The following is a 14,911-nucleotide window of genomic DNA, read 5'->3' as shown; positions in this document are numbered from 1 at the left end:
CAGTCCGAACAATATTCTACAAAGTCATACAAGGACAGGCCAAGGACGTCATCATAAATATACCGACACCAGACAACTGGCAGCTGATTAAAAAACTGCTAAAACTTAGATACAGGCCGGATACGGAGCCACATCAAATATACAAAAAAATTAACAACTTATGTGTAAGAACGGTAAGTGAACTAGCTATAGAAATTCAGAATATTAAATATAAAGCGGACGAATTAGTAATTTACCATAGGGACGATCATGGTATAGATTTGAGTAACATAGATAGTATATTAATAAATACAATTAAAGAAATGTCGCAAGGCACCTTACTCGATAAAATATACGATATGAGGGATTTAGGCAACATATTGGACATAATGACCAGACGTAGATACGAAGACAGTTGCATTCGACCAGAGTATAGAAAATTTAAGGTGAATAAATACAATAATGCAAATATGAATTATAATAGAAATCAGAATGAAATTCAAAGCTATAACCGCCCTAATAATTATAATAAGAATTTTAATAAATATAAAAACAGGTATGATAATAATTATATGAATAGAAATTTTAATTCTGGACACTTTAAAGTCCCAAAAAATACTTCAAGAAATTTCCAGAGGTCTCCACAGGTAGGAAATCCCAGGGCAAATTCCGGCCATTATCGCTGGAATCAAACCGGGCAAAACCGGAGCGAGCCGATGGAAATAGTAATATCGAGGTAAATCATTTTCAAAGAATCCCACAGATGGGAACCCCAGGCCAAATGTCAGCCAAAATCGCTTGACTCAACCTGGGCAATATCTAAGGGAAACAATAGAACATAATGAAAAAGATAACAATGTTAGAGAAAACCAAAATCACGAAAATATTTTTTTTCGGAAACAACCTCAGACTACTTACCCCACGTAAAGTTAACAATTAATAATAAAGAATATAATGCATTAATAGATACCGGTGCAAACATAAGTTTAATAGACAATGATATGAAAGAATTTAAGAAAATATTACTTACAAAACCAATTGAAACCAGTACAATAAATGGAAAGGATATAATAAGATATGAAGTGTTAACAGACGCACCTAAAGAATTTAACGTAAATGAAAATGCGAAAGTCAGGTGGAAAGCGACGAAATTGAAAGGACGAAAATACAAATTTATCATAGGCATTGATTTAATGAACTGCTTTAAAACAGTAATAAATCTAGAGGATGGTCACATATCCTTCAATAATAGAATAACAAATTTTACAGTAAACCCATATAAAAACATCCAAGTTTACACACTGGAAGGATCAAACTTTGACTGGGACAGAATTCAATTGAACCATTTGAATACAGAAGAATATAGAGAAGTAAAGGACATATTGAATAGATTCAAGAAATTTTTAGGTACAAAATACAAAGGAAATGATATATCGCCAAGACACCAACGATGGATACTCAAACTAGGAGAGTACGATTTCGAAGTAGACTATATAAAAGGTAGAGAGAACAAAGTAGCGGATTTTCTCAGTAGAATAGAAAAAAGTGAAGATAATATTTTAAAGTATGAAGATGATGACAGTTCCAATAGCATAAACCTAATTTCGCTCGATGGGGAGGAAGACAACGTAAGCATGGCAACAGTACATTCAGCAGAGGAGAATTTGGGTGATCATTTTTTTATAAAAGAAGAAATCGTGAATAAATATAAAACTCAAATAATCTTAACGAATAATAAAACAGAAGAATATAAAGAAATACATGGGAAGAGAATAATTTTTATTGCAGAGAGTGATTTTGAACAAATGGGAGAAATTTTCAGAAGATATATTCTAAAAGGAAAAATTGGAATATTTTCGGAACTAACCGACCACAGCTATAACATAGTACAAGAAAAACTGATTAGTATGTATTCGAATGACAACAAACTTCAATTCACTAAATGTACAAAAAGAGCACAAGACATTGAAACAGAGGTTGAAGCCATAAAACAAATCTCATTTTACCATGTTAGAGAAAGTTTACATTCCGGTATTTTAGAAACATACAATCAAATAAAAAATAAAATCTATTACCCTAAGTTAATGGAATTGGTTCACTTGGTTATAAATCAATGTGAAATTTGCCAAGAGGTCAAATATGATAGGAAGCCTATAAAACCGAAATTGAATTTCTCAGAAACGCCAGTAAAGAAAAATGAAATTATTCACATAGATACGTATATTATGAAGGGAAACCACTTTTTAACAGTTATAGATAAATTCTCAAAATTCGGAGCAGCGTACCTCTTGAATGATAGAAATCATATTACCATTGTTGAACAGTTAGAAGAACATTTTGCTAAATTAGGGAAACCAAGGAAAATAATTGCAGATAACGAATTTAAGGCCGCGAGAATAAGAGAATTTTTGGACACTGAAAATGTAGAGCTTCATCTTACAAAACCTAATAGCCATACTGGCAATGCCGATATTGAAAGGTTTCACAACACGATCGCGGAAAAGTTTAGAATTTTATATAAATTAGAAAAAGGGTTATCAATTAAACACTTAATACAGAAAGCCATACGAAATTACAATGATAGATTCCATTCAACAATAAAATGTACACCAAACGAAGTACATGACAATAAAATAGATCCGGAAATATATTAATAAAAAACAATTTAGAAGCAAGGAAGCATAAAATTATAAGCAATCTAAATAAAACCAGGGAAGACTATAAAGAAGAAAGAATAGAAGGATTCATAAAGAACTATAAAGCGGTTAGGCATAAAGAACAACCAAAGTATAGGAAGGAAAAATTAGAAAACATTCATCCTAACAATATTAAACGACCTTTAAAATTTACAGACATGGATCATGATGATAGCAATAATACTAACAATACGACAATGTAAAGATATAATGACTTTGACGGAACTAACGGAACAAACAGGATTTATAGATTTACAAATTAGAAACCAAGAAATACCCAAAGATAGTGACATAGTACTACACATGATTGACGTTTACAAACTAGAAACTATTATCAACGAAATGACGGACAATATAATATTAATGAAATTAGAAAATAAAGAGACACTACAACGAGAGTTGTTAGACATAAGGAATAAGTTACTAACGCTCATGCCAGTAAAAACTAGAAATAAACGCGGACTAATTAATGCAATAGGTAGTATGTCAAAATGGTTTTTTGGTACAATGGACGAAGACGATAGACAAAATATACAAACGCACTTTTTACAGACGAATGACACAATGAACCAACAAATCAAAATAAACAATTATTTCAGTTCAGCTATAGAGCATCTCAAAGAAATTGTTAAAAGTGATAGAGTAAAAATTGAAAAAGAACTTAATTCTATTAATAAATTTATGTATGACGAATATAAACAAAATTTATACTTAGACCAGTATACAAAGATTCAGTTATTAAAAAGTAAAATTGAGCAAATACAAGAAAATGTTGTATCAGCCAAATATGGAATATTACACCCAAATATTTTAACTAGTGAAGAAATAGTAAAATATAATATTGATTATAGAGTCAAACCACGTCAAGTGGGCCCCGAATTTTCCATCAAATTCCCGATTTTAAAATCAAATGCATTTTTGGATAGAGAATTTGTCACATAATAATTGCTGTGAATAGTTTTTTTTTACTTCGCTTTTTGTTTATGTTATTAACAATTGAATTTTTTTGCAAGATATTCTTGTAAAATCAATATCTCAGAAACTACAATTGATAATTTGATGAAATTTATTTCGGTTACCGAAAAATGTTTACTCTACCGATTTAACGTTCAAAGACTGTGTATTTGTTGAAACAATAATTTTTAACAATAATTTTTATGAAAAATCGCAATTATTTTTGCGTTCTTCACGCTCTAAATGGACAATATTACAGTCAGATTAAGCGCACAATGCTCACCTTTAATAATCTGTAAAAAAAACTTTGTTCATCCAATCCGTTCTGAAGATATCGAATTTTTTGTCAAACTGTGTAAAGTTTTGATGCGCAGTATAGTCTGGTGCAACGCGATGCGCTTCGCAGTTGGCCTTGCATTGTCCCATGGGATCATACGCTAAAACGTATAGCACTTAAAAAAGACGTACAAAAGGATTAGGGATTCAAAAATGAGGTGTTTCATTACTAGAATTTTTATTACATGCATCCATATCTACAAGAAAACATACAAAATTTAATTACTAATAATAGTCTCGAAACAAGATGTGGCCTCGGAGAAGATTTTACTTCGAATCTTTTTGTTACTTGCAGGTTCGAAGTGATGAAATTGCCGCGTTTTTTTGATAGCTATTGCCTCATTGAAGCGTTTGGAAATTTTGTTTTCATGTGCATCATGATCTTTTTGCGAACAAAAAAAAAAAATCTATCGATTTAAACGCGCCTTTGGCCCACTTGAAAAGAGCTTTAGCATCGCGAATATGATTTCCAGCAACACGCTGCATACTTGGTTTTCGGGCTAGCCTTTTAACTGCTCCGCCGACACCATCGCACGCTCCCTTGCCATGGGAAATCGCGAAGAAATTCCATTCGGCTTCGATTCCGAAATCTTTTTTGTGGTAATATTGGTTCAAAAAGTTAGGTTTATTCTTGTACTGCGATGCAGCTCCATCAGAAAAATAAGAGAACTTTTTTATATTTCGTTTTCGTGCGTAGTGCCTCGACTGACAAAAAATTCGATATCTTCAGAACGGATTGGATGAACAAAGTTTTTTTTACAGATTATTAAAGGTGAGCATTGTGCGCTTAATCTGACTGTAATATTGTCCATTTAGAGCGTGAAGAACGCAAAAATAATTGCGATTTTTCATAAAAATTATTGTTAAAAATTATTGATTCAACAAATACACAGTCTTTGAACGTTAAATCGGTAGAGTAAACATTTTTCGGTAACCGAAATAAATTTCATCAAATTATCAATTGTAGTTTCTGAGATATTGATTTTACAAGAATATCTTGCAAAAAAATTCAATTGTTAATAACATAAACAAAAAGCGAAGTAAAAAAAACTATTCACAGCAATTATTATGTGACAAATTCTCTATCCAAAAATGCATTTGATTTTAAAATCGGGAATTTGATGGAAAATTCGGGGTCCACTTGACGTGGTTTGACTCTATAATAAGCTTAAGTATCTACAATTAGGCACAGCCATTTTAAATAACACCTATCTAATATTCGGCATTAAAATACCTAAAAACTTTGAATATGTAAAAATAAGAAGGTATTGGAATAAACCTAATAAAGAAAATAACGAAATAGAAGCAAAAATAGAAGAAATATTCATTTATGCAAATAAAACTTTATTATTTGAAGAAAATAAATCTTTAAAAAGATTGAAACCAAGTAAACACTGTATTTTAAAACAAAACTGTCACCTCACCAGAAATAAGGATCTTGAAATTCTAGCCATAGACGTAAAAACGATTATTGTTAAAAATGCTGTAAATTTACAAATGAATCAAACATGTAATAAAGAGAAACCAATTATGAACGGAAACTATATCATAAGATATAATAATTGTTCAATTAAAATTAGTGACTACTATTTTTCAAATTATATCGAAAACATAGAAGAAAATATTGAAAGTGTAAAATATGAAGACATTCGGAACTTTACAAAAAAAATTACATTCGATGAAATATTGGAGGAAAATAGATCAAATATAGAAAACATTTTTAAATTGAAAATTCATAGTAAAATCTTACATATCTGCAATGTACTAAGCATTATCATAATTCTAATAATTGTCATTGTTGTCATCAATAAACACAAACGTATAACTATTAAATTAAATAAAAGAATTCAGGAGAATTCTAATTTAAGGGAGGGAGAAGTTACATATGTAAAACCAAGCATTACATATATAAAACCAAGCATAGATGATTTCATTGCAAGTATAACTAAAGACAAAATGTAATATTAAACCAACTTCCGTTTTGTTTGCAAAAATTATTATTAAATTCACAAATCAAAATTATTTTTCGGTCGCAATTCCAGGAATTGCAACCGTTCCAAAATTAACTAACTTTACTGTCCACTACAATAAATATTGTAGTATCAGCATTTCCGTTCCCACACTAAAATGTAATATTAATAAGTATTTTTTCATAAGCCAATGTAATTTAGCAAGTAAGAAAAACAGAATATATCGAGTAAGCAAATATGTAAGCTTTGATTAAACTTGAAGTAAAAGCATAAAGTCAGTCTGATTCCTCCCTTCCATTGGAGTAGATTGTTGTATTGAAGTAAATAAATAAATTTTAATAATCAAAAACAGTTTTTAGTTTTTTTTATCGCAACCTAACGGCAAAACACGTAAATCGCGCGGAATCCAAATTGGTTTGTTGATATATTTTTTTTATTTTCTATGATATTGCTCAGGCGCTTTATCAAACATTTTTCCAACAGTTTTGATAAAATAGGCAACAGTGATATTTGTCGATATGATGCTAGATCGTTTGGAGGCTTTAGAATCATGATGACATCAGCTGTGTACCTTAACCTTATAAAAAATATTGTATATGTAATTCTGTATATTACTACTTTATACTAATCTCACTTTTGTCTGAATATACTTGGTCCTGCCAAAAGTTCTGTTACAAGTTAAGTCCAGTATTGACATGGAATTATAATACTTTTTTTAATGAAGTTAGTTTTATTTAATAATATAAATATTAAAAAAAAAATGTCATTTTCATTCGAAATGGTCACCATTTGCTTTTACACAAGTCTTCAAACGATTAAGCCACTCAACTATTGCAGCACACATGGTTTACATGGATATTGACGTCGCTGCTCGAGCCAAAGGATGTTTGAAACTCTTCAAATTTCTCAAGAGGTCTCCGACAGGCCATGCTCTCCAATTCTGACCACAAACTGTAATGCAATGAATTAAGATCTGGAACTTCAAAGACGGCCAATCTTCTGAGACAGTGAAACCAGGAATATTGGTTTTTAGTCTCTGGGTGGTTTTTGGCTTATAGGCTGGAGCGGAATTTTGCTGGAATATCCGACGCTCTTCATTGAAGAGAGTACTGCTCAACTGCTTCACCACGCCTTCTAAGACATCCTCCTGGTACACTTTTGCCCCGGTCTTATTAACTCCTTTTTTGCAGAAATGAAGAGATCAACATTTTTTGCGTCTTTAGAAGTTTTAGCATACGAGGTTTTTCAAAAAATAAAATAATAATAATATACTCAATCAATAAAAATACCACGTCGAATACAAAATGTATTTCAAATCGTTGGGACCTAGATTTATAGCAGGTTGCGACTACAATGCGAAACATCCGCAATGGGGCTCACACTTAATAACTCTAAGAGGGTGCGAACTTCTCAGAGCAATGCAGGCCAATAAATTATTTCACATCTCGACAGGACAACCCACTTACTGGCCTACTGACCCCAATAAAACACCGGATCTTATAGATTTTTGCATATGAAAAGGTGTATCTAAAAATCAGGTCTCCATAGACACATGTCTAAATCTCTCATCAGACCAATCGCCTTTGCACTTAACAATAAACTCTTGTTTTCAAAAAAAGGAAATGGCACCAAAGCTGCACAATAAAATGACAAATTGGGAAAACTTTAAAGAACTAGTGGAGGATTCACGGTGCCTAAATATTCCACTAAAATCCAACTCTGATCTGGATACGGCCGGTGAGATTTTGAACAACTGCATTCAAAGAGCTGCGTGGACCGCTACGCCGGAAATTAAGCACACCCACGCATTAACGATCGCGTCAAAATATTAATATCAGAAAAACGCAAGCTCCAGCGCATATGACAAAGCACCAGAAAGAAAAACGACAAAAAAACTAAATAAGGTCATAAAAACACTTAAGAAACACTATAAGAAACGAAAAAACTCAGAACTGCATGAATACTTATCTAACTTGTCACCTACGGAAGCTACTGACTAGTCACTCTGGAAGGCAACGAAAAAGATGTCACAACCAACGCCTCACAACGCCGCGATAAAAACGTGTAATGGAGGTTGGGCAAAAACTGAAAAACAAAAAACAATAGAGTTTGCCAAACATCTATCAAATGTTTTCCAACCATTTCCGAGTCAAAGTGTAGAGGTAGACTCAGAAGTTAACGAATTTCTCTCCGCTCCGTTTCAAATGGATTTTCCGCCTGTACGATTTACCTGGAAAGAAGCTAAATACGCAGCAACCAAAACTCTTAAAATCTAAAAGGCGCCAGGTTACGTTCTAATAACTAGTAAGGTTTTAAAAGAACTGCCCACATGTGGATACAAATTCTTCACCATTATATTAAACGCTATGATCAGACAAGAGTATTTCCCAACTCAGTGGAAAGTTGCTGAAATCATCCTTACACAAAAGCCAGGGAAGCTCGGGGTCTTCGCGGTATCCAACTACAGGCCAAGTATATTGCCTGCTGCCTCTAAGCTTTTCCAAAAGCTGCTTTTAAAAAGAATAAATCCAATAATTGCGCAAAGAAATCTCATTCCAGCCCACCAATTTGGTTGTCGTAAGTATCACTCCACCATAGAGCAAGTTAATTGTGTGTATGATTTCGCTAGACAAGCACTTGAGAGAAGGCAATACCGTACAGTGGCATTTTTAGTTATAACGCAAGCCTTTGATAAAGTTTGGCATGAAGGCCTGCTATACAAGCTTAAGCAGGGCTTACCGCACAACTGTTATATGCTCATAAAATCATACTTGCAAAATAGACATTTTCTTGTTAAAGTAAACAACAAAACCACTAACCTTCATGCAATTAGAGCAGATGTACCCAAGGGAAGTGTTCTAGGCCCCGTCTTGTACACTTTGTTCACGGCAGGCCTGCCACTATCAAAGAACACATATACAGCCACGTTTGCAAATGATACTGTCGTCATGGCTAGAAGTACCCTTCCCTCAATTGCTTTTAATTGTTAATGGTTAATGGTTGTAAAGGGTTAAGGAGTAGCCCTTTAGCACTGCGACCATATTGATCTATTGTGCACCCTATGCTGTCTATTGACTGTTAAGTATGCTTATGAATTGTACCAGCTCCTTCTGAGGGAGTGATTGAAGGTCTTCATCTGTAAGCATGAACTTGTTTAAAAACCTTTTCCTTCTATGCGTCAACCCCGGACATTCGATAATGAGATGTTCCATAGACTCCTCATCTTCGCAGCAGAATCTGCAGGTGCTGGTGTTAGTTATGCCTAATTTATGTAAGTGTTTGTTGCAGGTGAAGTGGCCCGTGAGGGCGCCTGTGAGAGTGCGAATGCTCTTTTTGTTTAACGTGAGGGCCATGTTGGCTCTTTTACCGTTGAAACTTAGGAACTTTTTGGAGTGTCTAAGACCCTCTACATTGTTCCAATGCTGATTTAATAGAGTTTTGGCCCAGTATTTTATTTTTTGTTTTAGGTTGTTTTTGTTGAATCCGAACATAGGACTAGGTCCGATGAAGTTTTCATCTGCCCCTTTTTTGGCTTGAGCGTCTGCCTTTTCGTTGCCGTCATATCCCTCATGTCCCGGTACCCAAATTAATGAAACATTATTTTTGGATGCCAGATTATTGAGTGCCTTGTGGCATTCTAAGAGGGTTTTAGAGTTGTATGTATAGCTATCTAGAGCTTTTAGGACTGATTGGCTGTCCGAGAGTATTTTAATCCTTACTCTCTTGTGGTTCCTGCGTTGCATGATGTTCACTGCTTCCATTATTGCGTATAGTTCCGCTTGGAATATAGTGGTGTCCCTGGTGAGAGTGTATGATTTGTGGATTCTGGGTCCCACTACACCTGCTCCTACACCGTAAGGTGTTTTTGATCCATCAGTGTACCATTTTTGTGAATCATCATTCATCCATTTCGGGTTTGTTTTCCACTCTATCCTCTCTGGAAAGGTAACTGAGCATCCTTTTGTGAAACAGAGGGTTGGGTCAATGTGGTCTGAAACTTGAGCTATGCTTATGGTGTTTTTGATTTTGTTTAGGATATTTAGGTGACCGGTGCTTTTAATTACCTACAAGAAAACTTTAACAGTATTAGCGACTAAATGAAAAAATGGCGCATAAAAGCTAATGAAAGCAAATCGGCGCAGATAACATTCACTCTTCGAAATGGCTCATGTCCTGCCGTATCTCTTAACAGCGTTCCTATACCTCAAACAGATAATGCCAAATATTTGGGTATTCTATTAGACTGGCGTCTTACTTGGCGATCGCATATATTTTTAAAGCGAAAGCAACTTGGACTGAACTTGCGATTACTACACTGGTTAATCGGCTACAATTCAGCACTTACACTGGACAATAAGGTGCTTATCTACAAACCTATTCTGAAACCGGTATGGATGTATGGAGTTCAATTATGAGGCTTAGCTGTAAAATCAAATTTAGAAATCATGCAAAGATTTCAGTCAAAGGTGCTCCGCATGTGTGCCAGTGCGCTATGCTTTGTACGAAACGAGATATTGCAGCGTGACCTAAAAGTTACGACAGTTTTCAAAGAAATAAACAACCTCAGCGAGGGATACAACAACCAACTTGCCACTCATCCGAATAACCGAGCAAATAACCTTTCCAAGATAAACCACTCCTCAAGATTACAAAAATGTCAGCCTAAAGATTTAATGCAAATATTTAAAACGTAATATACGTAAATGAAAAAGTTGTAAAATTGTATATTATAATAAAGGGTTTTTCAGTAAGAGCGCTTCAACTTTTGAACTTTTTTGAATAAAACACAAACGGTTTGACTTTTTTAACTAATTTTTTTTTTTATTATCGAGTTTGAACATATACATTTAAGTATGAAATTCGATTTCTTTTGCATGACCACCGCGTGCACGTTTTATGAAGTCCAATCGTTGAACCCAATTTTCGACCACTCTTTTGCATAAATCGGCCGAAATTACAGCAATTTCGCGTTCAATATTGGCTCTGAGCTCACAAATCGTCGCCGGCTTGTTACTGTAGACCAATGACTTCACATAACCCCAAAACGGGACGGCTTGTTAAATGGACCGTAAAATGGCCGTAATGCTCTTAAAGTAGCAGCGACAGAACGATTATTTTCATAAAAAATTTGCACGATTTGCAATCGTTGCTCAAGTGTGTAGCGTTCCATGATGAAATGTATACTAATGAAGTTTACAAATGACAATCGAAAAATAAAAAATATTGCGTCGTTCGCCCTCCCTATCGGAAAAAAGTTGAAGTGCACCTATTGAACAACCCTGTATATGTATATGTGATATGATGTTTATTATTAAGTAACCAATTCCACTGGGAATTCTTACTCTAAAGAAATGGAGATCTAAAAAACAAAAAAAAAATAATAATTATAATAAAATAAAATTGACTTCAATCGCTCCGAAACGAACTGACCTCTACTCTCATTTCACGATTGCGTGTATTTTTAAAGGAAAACACCGATCTAGCACAAATATGGAATTTATTTACTAGAAAGGATATTTCACAGGAAATATACCTTTAACAATAAAATCAAGGTCACTTTTAAATGTTACCAAATATTTGTAACTTGTCTTCTATGAATTATAAGTACAGACAGACTACCAAACAAAATTTAATAAACAAAAAAAAATTAAATATTTATTGCTTTAAACAATCAACGAATACAAAACTCCTTTTTCCATCATTCGCATGTCAGCCGGTTCTATGTTACCGGAATAACTCGGGTTTTTTACGACCAAGAGCTGCCGCCCCAGTAAACTAGCCCTGTCTAGTGTACCGTACCTCCTTTTTTCATAGGGCACACAGAAAAATTGAATAAAAAGCCAAGTTAAAAATGTTTCGCTTAAGTTCTGTCCTTATCTTTGCATGGTGACCAAATTAGGTTAGTAAAATATTTGCCAAGTGAATAGACACTTGCATGTAACTGTGTGTCTGTGCTTCTACATGTATTTTACCTATTTTAATTAGGTTTTCTTTGTGTTTGTTTGGTTTTGGTAGAAAAAACCTGCTAAAGCAAAAACGTTAGGCAAACGCACATCGACTAACTGCACTTCATTTGCTGACCCAGTTGACCGCAATAAACAATTCCATTTTCATTTCATTTTTAATTAAGCCGTCTAACGAGTATTGGTGCGAGTGGTTGGTGGCTTTAAAGAAAGCGCTCTGTTGCTATGGAGATAGTTTTTCCCCTAGTTCGTTTTCTATTTAGACATTTTTCCGATCGCTTCAGCTCGCCTTGAACCGAATATTTGGCCCCAGCCACGAAAGTGTTTCAGTTGCGGCTGGAAATTCATTAATTCGTTGCAGTCTGGCAAATGCCAACTACGTACAACCCATTGACCTCATTTCCAGTCAGTTCTTCTTTCACTTAACACTCACCCAACAAACCCCTTTGCGCTCCACGCTTTTGTCTCATTTTTATGCATTCATTTGTACTCATTTACTTCCTCATCTTTTTTTCAGCACTTTGCATTTCCATATCAAATGTTGATTTTCTCTGCAGCTGTTTATATAAATTTTGTACTGCTTTTTTTAACTACAGTTGTTTTACTTGATTTCTTTATTTCAAGGTTACTGGCCACTCGGCTTTGTGTGGTGTAATATTTATGTGACCTGCGATGTTCTTGCTTGCTCTTCGAGTATCCTGCATATGTGTTTCATCAGCCTTGGACGTTACTTGGGCATACGAAATCCGCTGGGATCGCGACATCGTTCTACTAAGCGACTGGCTGGTATTAAAATCGCCATTGTCTGGGTGATGGCCATGATGGTGTCGAGTTCGATTACAGTTTTAGGTAAATATAGTAGCGTAGCTCTTCATTTTTTCTTTTTTTGGTAGAAAACTCAGTTCTACTACTTGACTTACTTACCTTTTTCCCCTACTTTCGCACTTTCCAGGCCTCGTAAACAAGCACAATATCATGCCAGCACCGAACATTTGTGTCATAAATAATCGCGCCTTCTTCGTTTTTGGCTCGCTTGTCGCTTTTTATATTCCTATGCTGATAATGCTGACTTCCTATGCTTTGACTATACCGCTGCTGCGCAAGAAAGCACGTTTTGCCGCTGAGCATCCGGAAAGTGAACTCTTTCGGCGGTGAGTACAAAATTGCTTGCCTGACATATATTAGCACATTGAAATGGGCTAACAAAGTTGGCCTTGACCTATGGATTTTGATGGTATGTCGCCTCAAGAGGACGAGGTAATTAACAAAAAAATATATTTATTATTAACGAGATTCTCAGGGAAGAAGTCGCTTCACGATACTTTACAGCAATTTCTACGTCAGGGTCGGCCGACTTCAAGGGCAGTAGGAACAGTTTTCGTGAAACCATCTGAAAGAGGGAGTTCATCTAAATAAACAAGAACCGACTGAAGCTTTGCAGTACAACACTATGCAGGGAATTGCTGAGATAGAGTCCCAATTATGCCTAGGCTAAGAGGGATTAGGTTTTAATGGATGTCCCTCTCCACAAGTTGCAGAGAGATGTGCTTAAGTAAGCTACAGGTTGGGTTATACTGGCTGGCCGAAACCGTGCACAGACCATTTTGGTCCATAGCTATACCAGATCAGAGTCCTTTTTTTGTTTTTAACCAAAATATGCAACACTCAAGATGCGCGCCCTGCTTCTAATTCCATTCCGTGAATTCTCCGTATCACGTAAGCGGGCCCCCATTTCCCAAAGAGTTTCTTTTTTTTTTGAGAAACGCTAAAAATTCCGACTGTCAAATGACTCCAAGTCAGCTAGACGTTCAAAGATATGTACACTTTCTAGCATGGAGATTTTGCAGTTTTCCTAGAATGGCCAGTAAAAGAGATTACGTTTTTTGACTGCAAGTTGAATGAGAAAGTTGAACGACATTTTTGGCACGATCTCCTAATATTTGGTGATATTAACACAAATCGTTGTCATCGTTTCATTCTTTTTCGCTTCGTTTGGTATTGTATGAGCTGCCAAGCTGTCGATGTGTTATTATTTCTCTACGTGTGTTGTTATTTATCTATGTGTGATGAAAACGTTGCCCATGTTTCCTGTACCTACAGATTTCAAAGTAATCTGATACCTCCCTTCCTGCCCAAACTGCTGTTCTCGTATTCGAATATATATTTTCAATCAAATTTGTTATTTTGTTGGAAAATTCCATCTGTCGAAGTTTATAAATTCATGGCCTCATGGGCACCCTATCGAAAGCCGTTTTGAAATCGACAAAGTATGCATACACTTTTTTGTTTTCATTGAACTTTAAATGTACTATAAATGTAAAATTGTATATGTTATCTACCGTTGAGTAGTTTTTTCTAAAGCCGGCTTGAAATTCAGTGAGCATTTTGTTGTTTTCTATCCAGTTTGTAGGTCTTACATTAATCAATCCCATTAAGACTATTGCGATGCAGTTCATAAAGGATATTTCCTGATAATTACTTGCCCTATTTGCATTTCCTTTTTTAAAGATTGGGAAAACTATTGTTTTAAATAATGCTTCGTTGATACTTCTGCTCTCGAAGATGACTCGTTAGCTCCATGATAAATTCTGTTGAGTCAGCTTTCAGTAGCTCATAAGGTATTCTGTCTTCTCCTGGTGCTTTGTTTGTTTTAACAGTTTTAGTTATTTGTACGACTTCGATTATTGTTACATCTTTATCTAGATCCGTGTCTGTATGCAAAGCAGCTGCATAATGCATATCTTTTGTTAACTGAGGCTGATTTATAGTAAGTCTTGAAAATAGTTTTTATACTTCGATGTCGTAATATCTACACCAACTTTAAATTATTCCCCTCTTATTTCCTTGACAAGACTCCACCATTCCTTTGAATTTGCGGTTTTATTGATTCTCTTTTCAAGGTCTTCATAATAATCCTTCTTCGGTTTCTCGCATGTGTTCCTAAACAATTACTTTGCCTGCAAATATTTTAGCTTGTCGTCTGCTTTGTTGGATTTTCTGAGATGATTCAAAT

The 14,911-nt window shown here is 34.8% G+C and overlaps 1 protein-coding gene across 1 annotated transcript in view; it reads left to right on the top strand.

The window, feature by feature from the left end:
* The window catches only part of LOC129235826 (tyramine/octopamine receptor), a 79,438-nt gene that overhangs the window by 27,299 nt on the left and 37,228 nt on the right, over positions 1-14,911 (top strand). Inside the window, exons 2-3 of the mRNA XM_054869870.1 lie at positions 12,523-12,747; positions 12,851-13,049. Of these exons, the coding sequence (XP_054725845.1) occupies positions 12,523-12,747; positions 12,851-13,049 (424 nt within the window). The remainder of the gene's footprint in view (positions 1-12,522; positions 12,748-12,850; positions 13,050-14,911) is intronic.

This window comes from Anastrepha obliqua, chromosome 1 (assembly GCF_027943255.1).
Source record: "Anastrepha obliqua isolate idAnaObli1 chromosome 1, idAnaObli1_1.0, whole genome shotgun sequence".
Lineage (NCBI taxonomy): Eukaryota > Metazoa > Arthropoda > Insecta > Diptera > Tephritidae > Anastrepha > Anastrepha obliqua.
This window is presented reverse-complemented; position numbering and strand designations above follow the sequence as displayed.